This window comes from Sesamum indicum, linkage group LG12 (assembly GCF_026168435.1).
Source record: "Sesamum indicum cultivar Baizhima isolate 11 linkage group LG12, ASM2616843v1, whole genome shotgun sequence".
Classification (NCBI taxonomy): Eukaryota; Viridiplantae; Streptophyta; class Magnoliopsida; order Lamiales; family Pedaliaceae; genus Sesamum; species Sesamum indicum.
The window spans coordinates 8,197,829-8,222,504 of record NC_142668.1 but is presented as its reverse complement, the minus strand read 5'-3'; the positions used below and the strand labels follow the sequence as shown (position 1 = coordinate 8,222,504).

The following is a 24,676-nucleotide window of genomic DNA, read 5'->3' as shown; positions in this document are numbered from 1 at the left end:
TTATCTTTTAGTTTCTTTTATTTATTTTAATATATCAGCCCAACTTTCCTTGTACTAGTAAATCATAAGCGTGTTGTGCATATTGCTAATGGATTTCATTAATATTCTACATCTTTATCTTCACTAGGAAAATTCAACAAATCAAGAAATATTTTAAATCTTGTGGCAAGAACTTGTAATAACAAAAATATTATTGGTGTTAAATGCAAATTCTTCCACCGTTACTTCTTGCAATATGATTAACGTAGAATTGATTAAAATGTGATTGAAACTTTGATAACTAGATGATTGATTGGTCAGTGTTTTGTTTAGGGATGATTACATTCTCCATTCTTAAAATTTGTTGTCAGTTATACATAGACCTCTTATAGTTTAAAAAATTATATTTAGCACTCTTGATGTTTGCTTTCATTTAACAAATAAGTTCCTCCATTAGTCAAAATTTATCGAATTTACTGATATTAACAAAAAACTGAGAATAAAAATTTATATTTACCCTCATACGTCTTCACGCATTAATGCATGTGAGGAGGTATATTTTCACTGTTACAAGGGTAGTTTAGATGGAAAGAAAATTATTTGACATGTAATAAGTCAATCGAGTATAAATATCAATTTTTATTCAAAGTTTTTTTATTAATATTAACAAATTTGATTAATTTTAACTTATAAAGGGACTTATTAATTTGTTAGACAAAAGCAAACCTCGAAGGTGTTAGATATAATTTTCCAAACAATTAGGGACCTATGTGTAATTACACCAAACTCCAACAGAGGGGAGCGTAATTATCTCTTTTATTTACTCCATATCATTAAACTATGGATTGTTAATTAATTGCAATCGATGTCCTGTTTACATTCAATCTTTCAACATGTGTCCAAGAAGTAGAAAAAACAAACATGTCACTATCAAAGCCTGTATATTGGACAAAATTTGTTGACAAGAGACCATTGTTTCTCTAGTTAATTTCACAGATGTCACAAATTCGTGATTAAACTCCTAAACCTAACAACAGAATAGATAATGTTTAATGAACTAGGAAAAATATGAAAGAGTAAAGCAAAAGTTCATGAATGATGTCAAGTTAAATTTTTTTTTTCGATAAATATAATTTTCATAAATAGAAAAAGATATAGTACAACAATTATAAATCAAGTAGTGTTTCCCTCGACAGGCCAAGGAATACGCCACAATCTATAAAGTGCATGTGTACTAACAGAGCTAGTTAAGGTAATGCCAAGTATACGTTGTCTAATATCCTCCACAATTAAGCTAGCTACAATATTTGGGTTCCGCTCAATATGCTCGAATCGCCTAAGATTTCTCTCTCTCCATATATGGTAGATACACGCACCCAGTAATGCGCAATAGGCCACATTGACAATATGTTTACCCCTCCACTTTCTTGCAGCCCACTCAACATCTGTCATCCAATCTCTATTAGGCCACGCAAAGCGTACAACTCATCTAATAACGTGAAGGTATTGGCAACTGTATCGAATGTCAAGTTAAATTTACTAATTAAAGAATGTCAGGAGGAAAGTATAAGCGTTTCAACCATGGAAGAACTCAGGCACAGTGTGGAAGAAGAGAAAATGGAGCTTCTAAGTTAAAAACTTTATACCGAAGATGGTGAAAACTCAAAGGTTTAAGCTCATTTTTTCAAGAATAGTCTGACATTCCATCACTTCGTGCTGAGGGTTTCTTGGGGAATTAAATTCAAATGAAAGGCAAAAAGCTACAATGCTAAAAAGTTGAAGATAAAAATTAGTCATAATGACCATCATGACACATTTATCCACCCATTTAAATCTTAATTGAAATCACACAACAATCTCATTTTTTGCTGGGCCTAGACACAATATCACGAAATGAACCTAAATATGATAATGATGATCATGCAACTTTTACAGACAATTTAGAGGGACATTTCTATGAATTGGCAAACGATATGCCATTTAGGACAACCTACCCCACCTTATCCAAACAAATAATGTCAGTATCCAGAACCACCCGTTTGGTACTGATCTACTTGTTGGCTAGTAAATGGTGGATTAGATTGGATTGGATCATTCGTTCATCCAAATCTCAGTAAAACGGGACCATAGAATACATATGTTAATATCATCACAATTTTCTAATTTTTTATGTTATTTTTTTCAATATCTCACCAACTTTTAATTTTCTTCTCTCTTTCTTCCGAGTCTCCAGGAGTATTTACGAGCAGTTTTAGAAAGCGTTTTTTAATTCTGACGTTCAAAAAGTACTTTTGAAATATTTGAAATGTCAAATTCTACTTTTGAAATGGTTAAAAAAAGTGTTTTTAGGCCAAAAGCTAAAAACTTCTAGCTATTTTTATTTTTTTTAAATAAATCCATCTTTATTTTTTAATATTATTTTTATTTTTTTTAAAATTGTATATTTAAAGTTGATAATGGAGTTTTTCAAATAATTTGAATAACTTAATAATAATCAAATTTACACTTTCACATATTTATTTTGTATATTTTATTTGCTATATCGAATTATATTATTTCGTTTACATATTATTATTTGATTAATTAATATTCTTTTTCTTTTGCAATCATACAAGTTTAATTATTGTGTATGAATCAACAATTATATTACTTGGTGGGAGTATTATTAAATTAAACATATACTTTTTAATATTTTTAAAAAATATATATAAAAGATAGTAAGCGAAATAAATTTTATTATTTTTGTAAAAAAATAATTATTATTGCATACAACAAGTGCAATAATAAGCAAAAAAGATAGTATCATTTTAATACATTGGAAAAAAATTATCTTTAATCAATTAAGTTTATTTTAGAAGTGATTTTTTTTCAAATACTATCCAATTCAATTTTTATCTACTTTTTATTTTTTATACAAACAATACTTACTTGTGATTCTACTACAACTTTCAACTTTCTCTACAAAAATTATTTTTTAAAAGTAGAAATTTTTACAAAAACTCCCTGACTGTCATTTTGTTTGCTTATTGGTGTGACGCTTGTAGGGAAACATTTTTATTTCAGCAATGCAGGCGTCACAGAGAACCTATAATGCATGGACACAGACACGATATAACACAGACACGATCTCACGGCAACATAAAAAATATAGAAGAATTATGATATGGCACGACTAGATATAATATATATTTTTATTATATATTCTCAATTTCTCATAAAATTAAAATATGCAATATCAATAATATCAAGATAAAATATAAAATAAGTATATCTTACATTTATATTTTAAACCAAATATAATTTTAAAACCACACAATCAGTTTATCTTAAAAATATGCAATGAAAAATTTTTAATATTCAAATTAAGTAAATCATTATGACCATCTCCCAAATTTTTAGTAGTTTCTTCTCAAAACTTTTAGTTTGAAATGAGTGAGTTAATTCTTTTTATTTTTTAGTAAGATCAAAATTCTTTTAAAAAAAATAATCCAAACTTTTTAAAATTCAAAAAACAATCCAAAATGTGTAGGACATGCCACCAAACATGTCCCTGGCTTATCCAACACCGTGTCCTTGTTTTTCTTTTTCGTTTTTTTAATTTGGCATGTCCGAGCGTTATCGTGTCAACACGTATCCGATACTGTATTATGTAGAGAACATTTAAAGACATCTAGAAATGCAATGGGAAGTGAAAGCTGATTGAGCATCATCAACAAGAATGAAAAGAGTTGTACAGAACCTGCCTGCAAATTCAAACAAAAATTATGGTGTTAAAAGGAATGAAACAAATGTTACAAATGTCTTTGACTTGGAAATTTGGGAAACGCAATATAATTTTACTGGTCAGGAACTAACATAAAGCTTTACAACATAGTAGCATGAATATCAATATCAAAGTTGGTCTCTGTGCCTTGTTTGGAGGGCTTGTATTACAAGAAATTATCGAAGAAATATGCGACCTCTATTATATTATCTGCCTGCACACCGGATATACCAAGCTTACTCTTATAATAATTCATCATTGGGAGGCAGTACATCCCTATGATGATGCAGTACATCCCTCGGATCGTAAGGTAACAGAAAGGAAATGCTACCGTGCGGCGGATTGGTACTCTGCCAAGCACTTTGTGACAGCCTCGTTGGCTTTTTGAGATGCTGTCCTTTCTTCTACTTTCTTTTTCTCTCTGAAATTCAAAAGACAAAGAACAGTAAGTAACAATTTCCTAACAGATATTGATCTGAAGCATGACAAAATTTGGGAGAGAAAATGAAAACAAAGATACATGCCAGTAAGCTCTGTATATACTGTTTTATTGTAGCGAAAACAAATGAATATGTGAGAAGTAAAAGAACAATAGCACATCGAAGCTGAAGTTGTTTCTTGAGGGGCAAGGTAGGGAAATGTATTAATCAATTTTCTTGGCATCAGTGGTAAATCAGCCATTATCGTGCAAAGAAAAAATGTCAGTTCAATTGAAGTTTTAGCAAATCACGCGAGGTATCAGTCTCTTATAGCATTGTACAATGAGATGAAGCATTACGGTATTATCACCTGTCAACATATTCCTTTAACAGCTCTTTTGCTTGAACCAGCTTAGAAAGCAGATTGCGGTAGACATCAAGGTCCCGGTCAACACTTTTCTTATTTACATTTAGCGCAAGACAAAGCTGTCAAATCATTGGAGAACCATATCAACAGCAAACAAAGTACAAATTCTATTGGATACTGGGCACCAAGTGATAAGCAAATAAAAAAATACAGTACTTTGTCCATCTCTTCTCTATTATGAAATAAAGGGGCTTCTAATAAGAAAACATATACATTCGTGCAACATAAATATGGAATTTTGACTTGGAATAAGAGTAAACTATGTAATAGTAAACTACGTTATAAAAACTCAAAGGAAGTTCAACAGAAAAATAAAAGTGAAATAAGGTCATTTAATCATAACCCTGAGAAGTATACGACATAGTTGGGGGCTTTTGAAGAATCAGAGAAGCTTTTATCAATAGCAGAACTACCTTTTCCAAAAGGTGCAGCAATCATCTAATTACATGTCTAAGACGAAGAAAAAGAAGATAGATGAGATATGCAGAAGGTACTATTGCTAGGATTGCTTGTCAAATATTTCCATGTAATCTCCTCTCATGAAATATTTCTTCTTTGTATATATGATCATTAGATTTCTTCATAATGTCTCAAACACATCTTACTACTCCACAAAGTATATCACTTCAACCATGATCATTACATTTTATATTTTTCCTGACATCTTTAAACGTTCATCCCCTATCATATTATCACATTTTTTATCTCACAAAATTCTCTCAATCTCATCTAAACAACTCTCATCTCTCCTTTCCACATTAAGATGAGACGATGAAATGAGATCATCAGTGAGAAAATTACAACTAAAATTTCCTCTACTCTTTTAAGGTTGACATGCCACAGCCAAAATGGAGGTCAAGGAGACTTGATTCTGCCTTAATTCAGTATACTCAATCTGTTTAACGAACATCAATGAAATTCCCACCAACAAAAAGATAAGTTATGAAGAATCCTATAATGCAATGTCTTAACTACTCTTCCTGCATCTCCTTCTCGGAAAGGCAAAAAAGAAAAACAGTCCAAGAAGATTTGCGCTCCTGTTGCTGCTAAGAGATTTATAACTATGGTCATATGGTGATGCTAATAAAATTACAACATATCAAAGAAAGCATGCCCAATTGCAGGATGATTGAAAACCAATAATTGGAACAGACAATTTTTTCTTGTTTTTGAGTTGCGTGTAGCGAGAAGGGAAGTACAACACATCTTTCAGAGGGGAACTTTCTTCAGATTGGTTGGTTTTCTGATTAGTGTAACTCCTTTTTCTAGCAGATTTATAAAGTTGGTATGTGACTTTTATGGTGACATTTACACTTAAAGAATATTTTGAAATTTGGAGATCCTTCCTTCTAATATTCACGAGAAGTACATTATGCTATTGTTTTAGCCCGCCTAGTCAAGTTATGACCCAACCCTCGACTCAGTGAGCTTGATTCAGAATAATTACACCCAAAAGTTCATAAAACATATGGAGTTGATCAAATGGTTGGAAGATAATATGCAAATAAAAAATGGAGCTTTGTTCATGCTTCAAAACAATCAAATGACTAAAGGAAAAAAACGAAGGAGCATTTATTTATAAATGCTAATAATGTCCATAAACCATGAAGCACATTTCCCTAATCATAAACCAACACAAAGTAAACCAAAGGCTTATTTTCTTGTCAAGATGAGGGAACATGGATTGCATAATCCCCAATGTCATTTTTTCAAAGTTTTTTTCAAGACAGACATCTATATGCCTGCATCTCAGTTAAGCACCAAGTTCTTATGATGCATCAAAAATAAGAAAATCAACTTCCACATGCAAATCTAATCAAAATCATGGTTAAACAGAAAGAGCAAATCTCTAGAGCCCATATCCTTTCACCAGTTCATACTCAGCAGCTCTCCCATATATGGATGTAAAATTTATTAATGGGCTAATCCACCGGAATCCACATGCAAGCATGATTTCATCCTTAAAACTAGTGAAACAATGATGGTATGATTTCCAATTCCAGATATGCAGACATGTTTTTCTAAATTGGGACTAGCATAGCATTGGCAGCTGCTCCTCAAAGTACATAAAAAACAGTTTATAATGGAAAGGCAAGCTTGTGGACATTTTTACTTGATACACAAAGAAGCAATGTCATAGCTATTAGTTGCTTCTCATATTGTATGGCAAGCCTCCTGATTATAAAGTACAACCTGAGGCATTCTTTTCATCGTTCTTTTCATGTCCCAAGAACCACTGGCGACCACTAAGTGCACAAGCTATAATGTGTCCATGAATCAAGAATCGAAAGTACACGGCCTCTACAACAGCATTAATACTTTCTCAGGTCAAAACAGTATAACGTTTTGCTAGTATGTTCGGGGCCAAAGAGTGTTGGTTCCAAACTTAATAGTAAATCCATGTCTTAGAACACCTTTGTTATCATATGCCCTACGAGGGGAAAAAGCTATGAGAACCACCTAAAGAAAGATTTTGCATGTGTCAGCCACATATTGCACTTCACCTCCTTTAGCACTACCACGAAGACAAAAAATTCATCCTACATTTCATGCCAAATGCCTGTAGGTACTTGCCTCATCATTAAAAAGTTTTTGATTCATGCTCCATAATTTCCTAGGATAAAATAAGAATTATGAGCACAACAAAGATTGCTATTTCTGTTGGCTAATCCTCATGCTAAAATTAAAATTTTATACAGCTGTAAATCCAGTATTTCTTTCCCCTCAAAGAGCAAAAGGTGATTCGTTTATCTTTTGCAATATCTGTCACTTAGAGGCTGCAGGAGCTTCTCATTGTACAGCTGGCTGCAGCCCGGAGTACCCTGGGTCAAGTAGAATCCCTTAAAAGTCCAAAGTTTACCGCTCGCAGTGATCAAATCTACTGATGCAACAATATTGTGAAAATGAATGTGCTCTAAAACCATGTATTATTGTTAGCAAGCAGTTATAAATTACAACTAAGACACTCAATACTAAAATATTTACTAGAGAACAAGTCAACGTTCAGATACAAATAGTAGGACAAGAAGTTAATCTTGAAAATAGACACTGGAGCTTGTGTAGAAGCCTAGTTCTACTTAAGCTTTTACTAGAAAGTAGAAAGAATCACATTAAAAAAGAAAAGGAAAAATTAGAATAGAAACCAGCCACCAATTCTCAAAATTGTTAATCTTGTGCATGAGGTAATTTTGTTAGAAGCTACACCCCGGTCCAGACAAACAAAATGGAAAACCAAGCAGGGCATAGACTTGTGTTTCCAATCATTCAGAATGGTGGAGTCTATTGTGCTAAAAGTCTAACTTACAGGCTCCAGTACCACCCAATGGGCCAGAGTGTGATAACATGACATGAAAACTAGGGAAGAAGCAATGGTTCAGCAGGGCAGTATAGAGAGGTAAAATGCCCTCGACATGCAGGCCCATAGTTGTTAAAAGCGCACAGCGTGCCACAGCACAAAGGTGTCCTGGAGCCAAGGCACACGGCGCATGGCGTGGCGCGCGCATTTTTGAAGTAATATGCAAATTTGCATAAATAAATTATATATTCAGATATTAATATATCTTTTAACTTTAATATTAGACAAACAATTAAATATAAATACTAGAAATTATATTAATCATTATATCATAAAATAAATGTGTAAAACAACTAGTAAGGAATTTTCTCTTTTCTTTTGAATTTTTCTTTCACATAATTCTGTAACTTTTTTTAAAAAATTAAGTTAAAAAGTTTTAAAAACCCCAAATTTCTCTGTTCCTTCCTTTTAAATCTTTATTCCCTTTTCATTTTTTTTCTTTTCTCCTTGTGTGAAACCATAGTTCTCCTCATTCTCTGAAACCCTAGTTTTGCACCGCCGCCGAAGTCCCAGATCGGCGTTGCCGCCAGGAACCCTAGCGTGCCACCGCCTTCGCAAGCGTACCCTGCCCTGTAGCCGCCCTCTGCCACTACTGCGTCATTTCAACTGGGCAAAGCCAGTTTTATTCTGACGCTAACAGAAGGGGCGCCTCTGCGCCTTGCTGGAAGGCATGCCACCGCCATGGCAAAGCCCAGCACCATTTTCTGAAAAAGGTGCTGGGCTTGCGCCTCGTGCCCTTTGCGCCATGGCGCGCCATTAATAACTATGCGCAGGCCCAAGATGTGGGACCTACATGTCACAGTTGAAATGTTGTGCTAATGTTTCGGTGAAAGTTCAAAAAATTAGTCACATATAGCTAAAACTTGTAGCTTTTAGCACAATGGTAGCACCAAATCTTATACTTGGAAAGGCCTAAGCCCTAAGGTTGGCAAAATTCTTGGATGCTTCGAGCAAGTTGGTTAAGGCATAGCAAGACTTGTATACTGACAAAGTAGGATGTGATGATATGTTATATGGGCTGGCGATTTCAGCCTGTAGAGAGTGGAGGTTTCACATCAAGGGGGAGCACTGATATTGGTGGCCACGTGTGATGGGAGATTTTGTTAGTTACATGTACTTAACGAGGTCCAACAATGGGAGACCAACAGAGACATGAGCTTAAATTGCACTGCCTCCAATTTGTGTACAGATTTTCACACATTAGGCTTCATAAAAAGAATAAAGCACGCAATGGTGTATATTGGAGATTAAAAATTCAATATCTTTCTTGGTAACAACTTAAGAGTTGTGAATGAGGTTGTCATTCAATAGTATCTATCGTCTATGATGTAAAACTAAATTCTATTTGTTTACTTCTTCATACTTGATCTAGTTGTCTGGTCCAGATGCACACTTAAGTGGAAAAAGATATGCCAGTGCAATCCACATTTACAGGTTTCCAAGTTCAAGCTAACTTATCTATACACCACTACAAATCACTAGTGATAGCTGTGGCTGACAAAATCTCCTTTCAATTGCCACTCATTCGAATAGCTCATTCCTGAATTAAGTTGCTTTTTTCCGTATGTGAAGATAATTCACAAACTGTTCAAACTTATGGCTGGTTATTAAACTAAGGGCTTCACGGTATACGTCAAGCCTGCTTCAATATTATTCTCTTCATGTGGGAAACCCTGGCAATTAACTGATATAAAGTATGCTTTGCACAATCCTTGCAACTTTAAGGGATAGCATCAGAAATTTTCTGGACACTCCCACTTAATTTTTACCTTGTCTAAGATGGTTGGCTCAGTTGCATTTGATAACTCAAGCAGGCGGAAGAGACCAACAGCAAAGAACCTACTGTAGCTGAAACTTCCTTTGCTTCCTGCTCTTGTGGAAATGTCCTTTAGAATGCCTTCAACTTCGCCTTCTCTGGAAGCGAAATCTACTAAAGAACTGGCAGACTGGGAACGGGCCCATTCTTCCAACTTCTTTGCATCAGCCCTGAAGTACAAAGCAGCTAACCTTAATACGGCAAATTAGCAACTGAAATCAGAGAGAGCAAAAAGTGCTTTTCAACATTACTCGGAGTGTCAACATTTTAAGATAAACTGCATTTCACAGTTTTGACACATGAAAAAGCTAATATTATAAACATGGTTTAAAGTCAGTAGCTTCAAAGCTTTCTCTTAGATGTAAGTGTTTACACAGTTCACAATCAAAATTTGATTAGACGACCTATTTGAAGAAACGTACATAATTTTATCATATCCATCATGTAATAAAGTGCAAAAACACAAACATAGATATCAAATATTTGTTCAAGTTGTTTTATACGAGCCTGTATTGGGCAGGATCCTCATTTAGAGCCTCTATGTAAGCTTTGAAAATGGCCTCTCTATCCTCATCACTTGGGTACCCCTCCATGAGTTGATCGTAGACTGTAACAAAACCAAGTGCAAAGACAGGATCGTACTGATATGACCTCTTGTACCTCATCAAATGCTGCTGTACAATTAGCTCTTGTAATACCGTGTTGTATATACTTGGAATTGGTCTCTTATATGCCTTCAAGAAATTCGACTTTGTCTCAGACACTGTAGGTGGATCTGAAAGCAGCATCCATAAAATAATTTCATAAGCAGTAAACTAGAGAAGAAAAGCGCAAGTAAAATCAAAAGAAATTCACTTATAGGCTTACAGCAAAGAGATCAAAAGAAGCTGAATCAAAGAACTTATAAAATTCAAAGTCTCCCAAGTTGTTAGCCTGATTAAGGATTAACAGGAAAGCTCTATTCTTTAATTTACAGGTAATCTTGACCAATATCTGTAAAATTAACAAAGTTCATTCGGATATAACGTCTAAGGTAGAATTGCAGCATAGTCTTGGAAAAATATCATGTTGCAGCGTTTTACAGAACAACAAAATTCTGAGTATTGTAAAAGAAAATTCATACTTCCATGTGTTTTGGGTGACTAACAAAATTATCAAGGTATGATGAATTTATGCAGAATACTGACAAGTCAATTCAGCCAATACAAATATCAATGAAGCAAATAATTTACAGTAGATCAGCAGGCCATGTAAACCTATCTTTAAAGAGTAAGTAAACAATTAAGAAGTAAACTTAAAGCACTTTATTCATTTTATACTGTCTTTTCCTTTTGGTAAATGGAAGATTTGATTAAGTCAAAGAAGAATGTTGGACTCATTACATTGAAGAACACACTCTTCAGAACTATTCTATATCCAAAGGGAAGCCTTGACCAAAGAAGAAATCATAAGAATAACAGGAAAAAACCTAAATTGGGATAAGCAACAAAAGTTTGATTTGATGACTTTAACTTTATGGTTTTTTGAAGAGAAACAACATATATACGAGTTCCTGCACATCATATCATTTTTTTCTTTCCAAATAGAGTAGAACCACAACCCCAAAACTCAGCTTAAGGTAGCAACCAAGTAACCCGTACACTCATGAAATCAGTAGGCATTTATGTCTCGTACCATCTCCATCCACAATGATATCAATGCTCATTCAGGATGAGTTAAAGTGTTACTATCTGCGCAACTAATACAATTTCACTTATAACACTTGAAAAACACAAAATGAGTATGGTGTTTGTGCTGCTGGACAATCATTTGAACTATTTTATTCCGTTTAAATCAAAGACCATAAGCTTTATACTACCAAAGATGATTCCTAATTGTCGGAGCTTCCAGTTCAAAGTTTCACACTGCAACACGAAAGAATAAAATATCCAAAATCTTGAAAGCCAACTTTGACAAATGTAGCAAAACAATGAACACAAAATCACACCCACAAAACCGACCGAGATATATATATATGAGAGAGAGAGAGAGAGACTGATCCTTGCCTGTGGCAGTGGACATGCAATGAACTACCATACGAGAACTGGAGCTCCCGCTCCGAAAATTGCACGAATCATAGGGCAAGCGGAGCTTAAAAGCATAGAAATTGGACGCCAGATAAGTGCGAGTAGACGGAACTGAGACTTTCCTGTCGGTGGATTGAGTTATTGCAGCAAACGAGACTGAAGTCAGGGCCGCCATTGTTCAAACGGAATTCAATTCCCCTCTTCTCCTGGAAGACTTTTCGGGTTCAGAAAGTAAAATGGTTTTTCATTTCGGAAGAGAGAGAGAGCAAAAATGAAAAGAAAAATTGAGGAGTGGAGTGGATTTTTCAAAAGATTATCCGGCTAAGTTTTTTGCATTTCTTTTCTAGGATTTGAGATGTCAGAGAAGAACCAGTTAGTTTTTGGCACGTCGGCTGTTTTGATGCTGCCCCATTCACCCTCTCTTTTTCTAGTCCACAACTCCTCTCCCCACACAAAAATCAGATCTTAGTCCTGTTTGGCTATTCGTATATTTAGATTTGTGTTTTGAGTGTTTTGTTTTGTATTTTAAAAATAGAGATGAGTAAGTGTGTTTTGAAGATAGATAGTATGTTTGGATTTAATATTGAGATTTGGGAGACAAAAATTACTATTCATTGTCAAATCATATTTCTTTTATATATATTTTTATATATAAATATTGTATATTTAATGTTGTACTTTTTAAGACAAAAATAACTGTTTATTGTCGAATTATGTCTTTTTAATATTATATATATAAATGTATATATATATTATAGAAAGTTGAAAAATAAAAAAATACAAAGATAAGGTGTAAAAACACAAAATCAAGCATTGAATGTGTTTTATCTTATTTTGGAAAATGTAAAAATATGAATCCAAACATTGCCTAGGATTTTGGTGTTCATTCCATAAGATTAAACTCAAAATGCACACTGGATTGAATTAGGCTAATTCAATTCAAGATCTAATTGAATTAATAAAATAAATAAATTAGTTTAGTCTAGGTTTATTTGGGATCGGATTAGTTTTTGACCGGTATCAGAAATTAATATTTGAAATCAACTCAGTTCAGTGATCCAAGATTATCTAGTCCTGGATTAAGTTTAGGCCGAGCTTGTTGGGTTTTTTTTTTCCTTAATAATACATGACATATAATTTTATTTTATTATTCTAAGCTGACTATTCTAATAGTGTTTTTATACTCTTGAAAACTGAAATTTGTATCTATATTGTTCCACTTTTAAAATTTTTAGCACTTTAATTCATTAATATTCTTTGTTTTTTTTAAAAAAATTTATTTTAAATTCTTTTTGAATTTTTTATTATTTAAGTTTATTATTGTAAACTTGTTAGTCAAAATTATTATTTAAGTTCATTATATATTCTTAACTATTTTTTTCTATATATAACTTTTCATGTGATTTAATTTATTAATTATTTACTTAATAAGATAATTATAAATTTAAATAATTATTTATAAGAAGACCTCAATATCATAAAAATAATAATAATAAAACAAACACGTCCAATTCTGATCCAGTCTTAGTATAGCCTGGTCCAGGCCTTAACCGGGCTAGTTCATGTGTTGGGCCTAGGTTTAAAATTGGACCCAATTGGGGAACACTTAAAGGCTTAAGACTGTTACAAGATCGATCATAAATAGTAATAGGTTGATCATAGACCTAATTTTTTCGGACTAGTCCGTACCGATCCTGAGCCAATCTGATCCACTGAATACCTTAAGATTGAACTATGCGAATTGAATTGAAAATTCATTACACTGAAATTTGGTACATGAAAATCTTATACCGAATGTTGGTTCTTAGTTAGGTGGTCCAATTTCGATAAAAATCTAAAAGGGATAATTACACTCCCCTCTCCTGAGATTTAGTATAATTTAACATAAATTTTCTGTGGTTTGAAAAATTATATCTATCACTCCTGAGGTTTGCTTCCATCTAACAAATAGATATTTTCATTAGTCAAAATTCACTGAATTCGCTAATATTAACAAAAAAAATTGAATGAAAATTGATATTTACCCTCGATTGACTCATTACTCATTTATAGCAGGCCAAATAATTTTTTCTGACTGAACTATCCTTATAACGGTAAAAATATATCTTCTTGCATGTATTAATACCTGAAAATGTATGAGGGTAATTTGATCATTAAAAGATTTATTTGATCCGAAATAAATTAGTAATAAACTAATTAGGGATAAATGTAGTTATTTTTTTAATTTTTTTGTTAATATAAGAAAATTATTCAGTGAATTTTGACTAATAGATGGACTTATTTGTTAGACTGAAGGAGGCCTCATGTGTGTTAGATATAATTTTCCAAACTACAGGGCGTCTACATATAATGACACCGAACCTCATAGAAAGGGAGTGTAATTATCCCAATCTAAAATTTTAATGAAAAAATATAATCACAATTTTTATTTATTTATTACATTTTAATAAATAATATATAAATGTGTATAAAAATTATATATAAAAATAATTTTAATTACCTTATAAGTTTAATGCAATTTAATTACCTCACTATAATATTGCAAATGGGCAATTTATTCGCCTGTATTTTTCAAAATGAAGCAATTTAATTACCTCCTTAGATAGTCATTATGAGGTATTTACATTTTTGGTCATTTTTTGTCAAAATTTACCCTCAAACCCATCTCACCAAATCTCTCTTTCAACACAACAAAACTCATTCCTTCATCAAATTCAACCAAAACTACCATTAAGGAAGCAATGAAGCATGAAAATTCAAGAAGTGCATATGCTTTTACGAAAGGAAAACAGTAGGGAAAATCCATAATCAAGATATAACCAGCACGAACTTTGTTTTCATTTTTACAACAAAGTGTGTAATTTTATATAGGCAAAATTACATATTTTGTAACTTTATGTTGTTAGCATTTTTTGTTCTATAGCATACTTTATTTATATATTTAGTTCTTTTTTTAATAAATTTAATTATTAACATCTTACATTTGGTCATTTTTTGACAAATTTAATCATATGTTCCAATTTTGGTAGTAATGACCTATAGTTATAGGATCATATACAATGTGAAAGGGATCAAAATTATCAATACAGAATTAAATTTGTAAAAAAAAGATTAAATGTGAGATATTTAAGACTAAATTCGGCAAACAATGACTAAATATGTTACATGACTAAAGGTGCTAACGACTTAAAATTACAGGACCGAAAATGTGATTTTGCCTTTTATATGTTTTGGGAGCCATATGTAGAGGTGGCAGACGAGTCGAGCCGACTCGCAAACTTCACGAGCCAACTCAATTTTGAACTCGACTCGAGCTCGAGTTCAATTCCCTCTGTTCATCATTCACGAGCTTTTTCTATTTTTTTATTTTTAAAATTTTTATATATTTAATTTCATATTTAATACTTTATTAATTTTATACTAAAAAATGACCATATATTATAATTATTAATCAATATCATATATTTTATTTTGAATAATAATAAATTATGATATTTTTATTTATACATTAAATCTTTATAATACAAAAACAAATTTAATCAATTATGGACAACTACTATTTTTATTTTGTATGTTGAACCCAATAATAACAGTCAACAACTCATATTAACTCAATAATCCACTCAAGACTCACGTAAGATTTAATTAAATTTAAGCAGCACAACCAACTTAAAATTAATTAAGCTAGTTAGAACCCATCGACCCGAAAGCATTCTCACCCCTATTTTCTTTTAATACACAAATTCGAATACAAAACCTACCAAAGATAAATTTTAAGCCAAACACTTGAACTTGTCCCTGGAGACACTGCTACCCCTACTGAAATAAGGTGAAGCTGATGCTTTGTCCTGTTCATTGTTGCAATCACAAAACATTCTTAATAATGTTCTTACCCAAGTCATTTACATATGTGATCACAACAGATAACATAGATTGTACGTAACCAGTACCCAATACTATATATTCCAACAGATGGAGCACTCAGGGTTGTGGTGTTCAACCAAAGGTTCGAAAAGAAACTACCAAATCAAAGTTTCAAATGTTAGCATGCAATCATGGGAGGATAACTACAAAATCATAGTTTCAGATGCTAGTGTGCAATCCTGAGGATCCTCCCGGGGTATCGGTTTAACAATAGATCAAATCGCAGTAAGAAGAACGATAGCGAAGGGACCATAATGAAAAAGGTGAATTGCTAAAACAGATAAAATACTAGGATATCCAAGTAAATCTGAAACTTTATTCCCAATATTGGTGGTTATGTGGAACAAGGGTGCACTAACGAGGTAAGGTGAGCAAGCCTCAGAATAGCTGGTAAAATAGATGCCAGTTATTTGGTTGATGAAGGCACAAGGGAAGGGTGCAATTTATCAGAGCTCTATACATTGCTACAGAATAGCCCACGACAGATTGTATAATGCCAATTTTATGCCAGGGATACACTTCAATTCATCACCATCATTACATATTGACTCACAAGCTTCAATTTGGTACTCGCAACAAACACGTGCAAATTCAAAACTAACGAACCCATGGTTCGTACACATTTTTTTGTACACAAAGCTTCAACTATCCAAATCACAATTACAGAGCCAGAGTCAATTAAACACACAACATAACAGCACATCATAGCATCAAGCATAACACCGGCAAGGCTGCAAAATTAAGTAGCGATTAATGAAATGATACCATTAATAACACATTCACATCATGCTTCCACATGCTAATCACAGCTTTCCTTAGGTATAAGAACATATACCAGTATCCAAACCACAACTTGAATAGCGACAAAAGTTTCATGCAATAAAGAATATATACAATAGAAATATAAGCATAAAGATTCAATCAAGAACCTAACAGCAGCCCAGAACAACAAAAAGAATTCCTGAGTTAAACAGAAGTATCTTGGAAAAAGAAAAAAAATCACCCATTGTTCCCACAACACATTCTAAGAATGTATCCTGACATAACAGTGAGATGGTTATGCAAGAAGCCCAGATATACAATTTTTTGAAACAAATCTAACCTTTTGCATAAAAGCTACACGAAGTAAAATTATCAGCAGCTTGCATCACATTTAATTTCACAGCATCATAAATCAAATGCCTATTTGTGAAATCAACAAAATCGCTGCAAACGCAAATCCAATTGGATATAATCAGAACACAATCTCTTTAATTTGGAACATTTATAAAAATATATCAAGATTTCCCGGATAAAAAGTCCCTCCAGCAATAATAAAGTCAACATCGTAACACAAATCAGTAATTAAACAAAAAAGCACAGAAACCTAATCAGGCAGTGAGCACAACAGCGCCACCAGCCTCCTTAATCTTCTTCTCTGCGTTCTTCGATACGAGCTTCGCCTTCACCACAACGGGGTGGTCGGATGGAAGCGACCCCTTACCAAGAACCTTAAAGTAACCGAACTGCGTTACATCAATCAACGGCGCGTTGTCCTTCGACGCCTTCTCCTTCACTTCCTGCGGTACCATCGACCAGAGCTTGTCGATGTTGACCGTGGGGCAGAAGAACTTGTTGCGGAGCTTGTGGAAGTAGCGCATACCAACTTTCCCAAAGTATCCAGGGTGGTACTTATCGAAAAGGATGCGGTGGTGGTGCATGCCTCCGGCATTACCACGACCACCGGGATGCTTGCGATGTTTACCAATACGGCCGTGACCGGCGCTCACGTGGCCACGCTTCTTGCGGTTCTTCTTGAATCGAGTCGTCATTGTGGCGCTTGAAAATAGGATGGAACGAGCTGCGGTAGAAGAGGAGCGGCAAAGAAATGAAGGCTAGGGTTTGATGAGCTTATATATAGAATCGAGTGTGGGTGAGGGTTTCCCAAGGGGGTCTTGCGTTACGTTATTACCCCTGTTTGCTGTGGGGAATTACGAACATTAACCACTATTCAGTGTACTAATTTTCAGGGGTGATAAAAAAATAAATAAAAATTGCTCAAAATCGTCCGAATTAAATTGAATCGAACCATTATTTATAATTTATTTTTTACTATAATTTTAAATTTAAAAGAAACCACATAGCACTATTGATTTACTTGTAATATTTAAAGTTTAAAAAAAATCGCCAACAATCAAATTATCGCATATTAATTTAGTCTTTATTAGATGTTTTATAGTTGGATTATTATATATATTTTATACTTTAATTTACTTAAAGTTGTAAAGAATGTTGGCGGTCTTAATGGACCCGTCTTAAGTTCATTCATGAATTGGGCCTTTTTACATTTATTTTACAAGAAAAAATAAATCATCGTCTCTAATTATACTCACTAGATCAACAGTTGAGGAGTACATTAGCGGGAGAAAAAACGTTCTAATTGTTAGTAATGCTAAAAACGATAAAGAAAAATAAAGAGACACACAGACCTCAAAATCCAATAGAAATATTTTAATCTCACTAAATTTTTTTGAAAAATATTCTAGATTAAATTTAAGTTTTGGACACTCCAAAATGATTTAATCCCCATAGAAACATTTTCCATCACTTTTGGAAATTCAATATTTTTCAAAATAAATCAAGCATTTTAATCCCACTCAATACTCAATAAATTTCGAAAAACATCCAAGGGTTTCCAAAACAAATATTTGAACATTTCAAGTAATATATTTTATTAGGAAATATTTTTCAAACTTTAACTAGACTTAAATTTATAGGGAAAATCATATTTAACCATTTAAAGCAAAAATGAGTCTAATTAAATTAAATATTAAAAAAAATAGCATTTTCAGGCATAAAACAACGGTCACGTCGCTCAAACCATTCCAGCACAGCTGTAGTCGCTCGAGAGAGGACAACGTAGTTGGCAATGCCAAGCGTGCAACTGCACAAGCAGTCCATGGGTTGGTGCCTAGTGTTTGCCGCGAGCACATTGCATGCTGTTGTGTGCAAGCCGCATGGCCAACGCAGGTAGGCGCCCCTGCCTGCGTGCATGCCCGCCCTGCACGCCCTGATGATTGTGCATGTTTTGTATCGTTTTCCATCTTTTCGTTTCAGAACTTTTCTAAACCTTTTCTTTTTTTTTTTGTAAACATTGAATATTTTTCATGATATTTTCATATTTAATCATTTGCAACACAAAAAAAAGCTCTTCGAAATTAAATCACATCTACACATGCTTAAGCACATAAAATCATGCATAAACTTTATGTAAAATATGCCAAATATTGACCATGATATCACATACAATCCTATATGTTCTAATCACGTTTCAACACATAGAATCTAGCCTTTACTGCTGAATCGGACTCTAATACCACAAAAAGAATCAATATAATCCAGGAGATCGTATACACAACAAAAATTAAAATTAAAAACATGAAAAATAAAAGGCATGTAGGGATCACATCCCTTTTTTTAGGTGTTCAACACTACTTAATACATAAATAAACATACATGGCTAGATTAGAAAAACTACAAGATGTTGGAAACATAAATTTCAGTTTACCTCGTTAGTTCGTCTTCTACTGTTACAAACTTTATTTTGTTTTCTTTAAACTTCCCCACAGGGGCTAACACAAATCCCCTCTACTTTGTTCACACCACAACATTATTGTCGCACATATAATCTTACTAGAAACCAACGTAAATAAAAAGAAGAAAACTAAATAACACATACTATTAATTAATATAATTAATTAATTTCTTTTGTTCTCAACTCGCAAATCTTGCAAATAAAACCTATAGAGAGTGGACAACCGTAGCAGCTGGGAGCAAGAGATGACAGATTTTCCTTACATCACATACAGTTCACTAACATACACACTTCCATGCATACCCCACACTACAAGCACTCAAGTATCACACTAAGCAAACATGTGTGTATCATGGTACAAGTGGCCTAGTGGTTGGTCTAGAAAAACCACCCATTTGGTCCTCTCTGTTGTTACATGGGCTAGGAAGTTTCAACTTTCCTTAACCTCTTTTAAATGGGCTTGTCGGATTTGAATTAAATTTAAACGTGGGTTGGATTAATTTTAATTTAATATTTTGATTATTTTAAACCCAATCAAATTTATTTCGGCCTTCAAATTAATCTCAGTAGTTTTAAGGCTTGAACCCATATTTATTTAATCAAGTTAACAAATCAAGTCTGAAGTGATTAATTAATCTCATTAATTAATTAATTCTAGACTAGATAAATTAATCTCATTTAGGGACAAGGTCCAATGGCCCGTTACAATTTTTAAAATTTGTTCCAAATGATTAACTTGACCATTACAAAAGCCGTTACTATAAAATAATCTTTTTGTAGTATACAAATATAAGATTTGACAATCATTTAAACTTACTCTAAATAATTTCAACACTTTCTCGACCCGATTTAAATTTTAAATAAAGCGTTTTAATATAGATCATCATTATTCAATATCTTATTCGTAGCACTAGAATTTACATTGGAGAAATATCATAATTAAATTCATTATTACATACCATGGAAACACAATATTTGGTGTATTATTGCAACTTATTGTCCTAATGCTCGTGACTTCCATAGGATGCTTAGAAAAAGTTCTGCACTAAATTTCGGAGTATTAACTGCATCCAGAAATGACATTTATTATCGTCAAGGGTTCTCAAAATCTAATATGGGGAAAAACTTTATTACGACAATTTGAATTTATTTTCTTTTTCTTTTAGACATTCTGAATTGTCATGATTTTGGCACTTCCGATGCATGCATAGTGTGATTCTTTTTGTCCTTATCTTTTCTCTTTGTGGAAAATTACTCATCCAGTTGTCTATAAAGCAATATTCATACTCAAACAGAGAACGTTAATGCTCTACTCCAGGTAATTCACCAGCCATAACAACTCGTTTTAAGCCCCCTCCATCAAATTTTAATCCGTCGTCTTCAATTTCTCCGTCCATTACATCAACTTCTTTGCATATGTTCTCCCTATTCATTCTCTCCATCGGACTCTTTTTTACCATCTCATCGTGTCTTCTCTCGTTTTACTTTTGTTTTTCACTCTCGTCTATTTACCTTCTAGAAGCCACTTATTAATCATACCATTTTTTAATAGAAACCTAGGAGTTTATTCAATAGAACATGCCTCAATCATTGATAAATTGAAGGAAGTGCCTTTGTGGATCTCAGCCGTGAATTTTAAGGTTACAAGAAACTTTATCATCTTTGGTAAATTGAAGGAAGTGCCTTTGTGGATCTCAGCGGTGAATTTTAAGGTTAGAGAAACTTTTTCATCTCTTTAAAGTAAGTTTGTCTAGTTGCTACAATTTATTTCTTTTTGGTTAAATGCTTTTATCCAAAGATGCACACTCCACTCTTATGTTGTGTTTGACAGTGGAAAACTTGCATTAAAAATGCTAAGATTTCTATATCAGAAATATACTTTAGATATGTATTTTTTATTGCCTTTTGAAGGAAAAAAAATATCAATAAATACAAGTTTTTGCAAAATTTTTATGAGATTAACACAAGAATTGTTAATCCCCTTTTTAAAATGTATACATGGTAGGGATTATTTTTATTTTTCATTGATTCTTCTACTGCATCAAGTGCTATAAAAATGCACGCCACTTAAATAATATCTTATCATGCTCTTAAACAACTGAAACATAATTCATTGTGCTATAGATAAAAAGGCGAAAGAAAATATGCTTCCCGACATGAACTCAACTGCATCTGGAGGTGATGAATCACAGAGGAACAGAGATGATGGAATTAACAATAAATCTAGTAGAGAAGATCTAGATAACAATTCCATCAACAATCAAGAGTTGAAGAGAAAACGCTACCATCGCCACACTCCAGAACAAATTCAAGAAATGGAAGCGTAAGTTTCTAATAAATTGAAAGTTTCATAAAAGAACGAATTTTAAGATAAATATAAATCTTGTTTAAAATCTCTAAGAAAGCAATTATATTGATAGAAATAAACACAATTTCTAGTTTGAGGAAACAAGAACATTTATGTTTGTTCTTTATGGTCATCTTTTAATCAATGCAATATTACATTTGTAATTGTACTATATTCTTCTTCCTTAATTTTTTGTGATCCTATATTGTAATCTTTTCACCACGTTGGGTATGATGTATTGGAAATTGGTGAGATTTATTTAATACTATGAATTCCACTATCGTCGACTAAGTATAATGTAATTAAAATTCCGCACCAAAATTTTTTGCCAATACTATCCTCATAACCATGTTCAAGTCATGATTTATTTATTGAAATTATCTTTTGGAATGATAACATAATTTCCATTTATTGTAGGTTTTTCAAGCAGCACCCACATCCCAATAACAACCAAAGAAAAGAGCTCAGCAATAAACTGGGGCTAGAACCATTGCAAGTCAAATTTTGGTTCCAAAACAAGAGAACCCAGTTGAAGGTAAGAAAGGCATTTGCATTCATATTAAACAAATTTTATATACTATAAATATTTCCTCAAAAAAATTAAGACAGCCTCTTGAAGTTTTTTGAAGAGAAGTAATAGGATACTAAGTACTTGGCTAATGGTTTTCGGTCTTGAATGTATAAGTATTCAAAATAAACTTTTCATGTAATTATTTATTTACAGACATGGAATGAGCACCATAAGAACTCATATTTTCGTACTGAGAACAACGAACTTCGAACTGAAAATATGAGGTGCAGAGAAGCCCTTAGCAATGCACGCTGTCGTGCATGTGGTTGTGCCATTGCTCTTGCTGGAAAATCTTCTAATGAGCACTGTTTAAGAGTTGAGAATGCTCAACTGAGAGAACAGGTAAATCCGTGAAGAGATCGTATTTAGTTATATTGCAAAAAGTTTTCTCTTAAACTGATCTTGCCTTCAATTTTATGCATTAACAAAGAAGTATCATGTGCAATGTACATATATTTTGTTGTAAATATATGACTTACAATTAGCTATAGAAAATATTAAATTCATAATGTTATATATTTTTCTATGATCAAATCAGTACTACATACAATTATATTTTCAAATAAATTGATAATTATTGTTTTAATTTATGAGGAAGCCATTTAATTTTATTATTTCTTATATATGCCTATTTGGTTTCTCTAAATTTTGCTTTATTTTTGTTATATTATCTATATGCATGTTATATCTTTTCTTTTTATAAATATTTTTTTTTATCCAGATTGAATACCTAGCGGCAATTCTAGCGAAATTCGTTGGCAAGCCCTTGGCGGATGATGCTGTTACTCCCTCTTCTACTGCTTCACCTACAGTTGATACTGAAGCTGTTCGAAAATTAAAGGGAAAGCAAAAGATTGAGGAATAAATTTGTGGAGCTTCAAAATAAGTAAAATGCACTTGTGCAAATATAATTTTTCTCATCAATTATTTCATATCAAGATTTCGTTAAAGAATTTTGTTTGCAATGTTGAAGGATGTGTTATTCCTACCATATTTTCAAATGAAATTTATTGTTTTGGCAAATGATATTATTGACTCTTGATTGGGAATAAAAGAAACTATCAGTTAGAGGTGTCTATCATTTGACTAGCATTTGATGATAGTCATCATACTGAATTGCCTTTTGAATCTTGTTAGCATTTAAGTGAGTTGACAATATATATATATATATGCAAATAAAAATCATTAAAATTTTTACTTTTACCTTTCCAATCTTGCATATAGATAATATTTTAATTTCAAAGGATTATTACCAAGAAATTTTCGTTTATATTAAAATATTTAGTTCTATTTTCTTTATGTCAATGTGTGACTCTCCTAAAGGATGATTATATCTGTCTCCTTTTGACTAGTGCAAGTACTTTAATTATTTACCGATCCGTGATAAATTAGAAAATAAAATATGGTTTGTAGGAGCATGTGTTGTGTTTGTGTGTGTGTGAGCGATGGTTAATAGTGCGGGAGAAATTCGGTAGATTAAATGATTTCTCAATTTACTAGTTACTCACACTTTCATGTTCATACACGATTAATGTTAAAATACTAGTCATAATTATCTTATTATTTTAAAATACTAATCAAATGCTCGCATGTTGCACGTGAGGAGTAAATCTCGTGAAAAAAAGAAAACTCAATAAATTATTTAATATTCTATCTATACAATAAAAGATTATAAAAATAACAACTAAAAGTAAATAAATTCAGTACCTAATTTTTTGAGTTGGTTTTGATTGTAACATTAATCTATTTTTTATAACATCTACTTACTGAAAAATATTTAGGCTTCTTTAAATTTTCAACATAATCTTTTTTTTTCCTTGTTCAGTCTTAGAACAAGTTGAGTATATAATTGATTTATTGCATATGCACAACTACACAAAAATATACTTTATGGTAGAGATAGGCATAGGGTTGCCTGCATATTTTTACTCTTTGTTCTTTCCTATTTTTTTTTAATTGTTGTAAAAGAAATTTCTACAAAATGAGGTCCCTTGAATAATTCTAATTATACCATATTCTATTGTAAGGATGGTTTTAGTAAGTATATTACATGTAGAAAACTGAATACAAAAAGTAATTAATAGAAGTGATATATATATAACATATTAAAAAATTAATAATAGTAACTTACATAAATATCATTTACAATAATATAATTATTACGGCGACATTAAAAATTCATTGAATATAATACTTTTATAATATAAAATATAAGACAGAGATAGAGTTAATATTTTTAATATTTTTAACTATTTCATATTCATATTATGTTTTGCCGAACATAATGTTATTTTCACACAAACAAGGAGGATCAATACTTCTGTATTTGTATGAATGAGTTTTTGAGAAAGCATGAGAAAGGAGTTTCTTAATTGTATGAATGATTTAGTGTAATTGTAGTGTCTTTGTAACTTTATGGCTTGATTTTTATGATT

General features: G+C 32.4%; 3 protein-coding genes across 3 annotated transcripts; 1 reads left to right on the top strand and 2 right to left on the bottom strand.

Moving 5' to 3' along the window:
- Positions 1-3,781: 3,781 nt before the first annotated feature.
- PSB29 (photosystem II reaction center PSB29 protein) lies at positions 3,782-12,151 on the bottom strand. The gene is made up of 5 exons (XM_011102036.3): positions 11,805-12,151; positions 10,267-10,534; positions 9,713-9,929; positions 4,532-4,647; positions 3,782-4,163 (listed from the first exon to the last, which is right to left on the bottom strand). The coding sequence occupies exons 1-5, from the start codon at positions 11,998-12,000 to the stop codon at positions 4,070-4,072; spliced, it is 891 nt and encodes a 296-aa protein (XP_011100338.1). The 5' UTR covers positions 12,001-12,151; the 3' UTR covers positions 3,782-4,069.
- A 4,845-nt stretch (positions 12,152-16,996) lies between these two features.
- On the bottom strand, positions 16,997-17,627 carry LOC105178543 (large ribosomal subunit protein uL15x). The gene has a single exon (XM_011102037.3). It carries the CDS (start codon positions 17,558-17,560, stop codon positions 17,120-17,122), a length of 441 nt encoding a protein of 146 aa, XP_011100339.1. The 5' UTR covers positions 17,561-17,627; the 3' UTR covers positions 16,997-17,119.
- Positions 17,628-20,668: 3,041 nt separating this feature from the next.
- Positions 20,669-23,106, top strand: LOC148784828 (homeobox-leucine zipper protein ROC2-like). Its single transcript, XM_088876527.1, has 5 exons — positions 20,669-21,035; positions 21,448-21,646; positions 22,088-22,205; positions 22,395-22,583; positions 22,963-23,106. The coding sequence occupies exons 2-5, from the start codon at positions 21,468-21,470 to the stop codon at positions 23,104-23,106; spliced, it is 630 nt and encodes a 209-aa protein (XP_088732653.1). The 5' UTR covers positions 20,669-21,035; positions 21,448-21,467.
- Positions 23,107-24,676: the final 1,570 nt, after the last annotated feature.

What these genes read in the sequence shown, in the direction of transcription:
- LOC105178543 (XM_011102037.3), bottom strand. Translation starts at nt 17,560, where the DNA reads ATGACGACTCGATTCAAGAAGAACCGCAAGAAGCGTGGCCACGTGAGC.
- PSB29 (XM_011102036.3), bottom strand. Translation starts at nt 12,000, where the DNA reads ATGGCGGCCCTGACTTCAGTCTCGTTTGCTGCAATAACTCAATCCACC. An exon ending in AGCCAACCATCTTAGACAAG is followed by an intron (nt 4,648 to 9,712) that starts GTAAAAATTAAG and finishes ATGATTTGACAG; the next exon opens with CTTTGTCTTGCGCTAAATGT. An exon ending in TTAAAGGAATATGTTGACAG is followed by an intron (nt 4,164 to 4,531) that starts GTGATAATACCG and finishes TTTGAATTTCAG; the next exon opens with AGAGAAAAAGAAAGTAGAAG.
- LOC148784828 (XM_088876527.1), top strand. Translation starts at nt 21,468, where the DNA reads ATGCTTCCCGACATGAACTCAACTGCATCTGGAGGTGATGAATCACAG. An exon ending in CAAATTCAAGAAATGGAAGC is followed by an intron (nt 21,647 to 22,087) that starts GTAAGTTTCTAA and finishes CATTTATTGTAG; the next exon opens with GTTTTTCAAGCAGCACCCAC. An exon ending in ACAAGAGAACCCAGTTGAAG is followed by an intron (nt 22,206 to 22,394) that starts GTAAGAAAGGCA and finishes ATTTATTTACAG; the next exon opens with ACATGGAATGAGCACCATAA.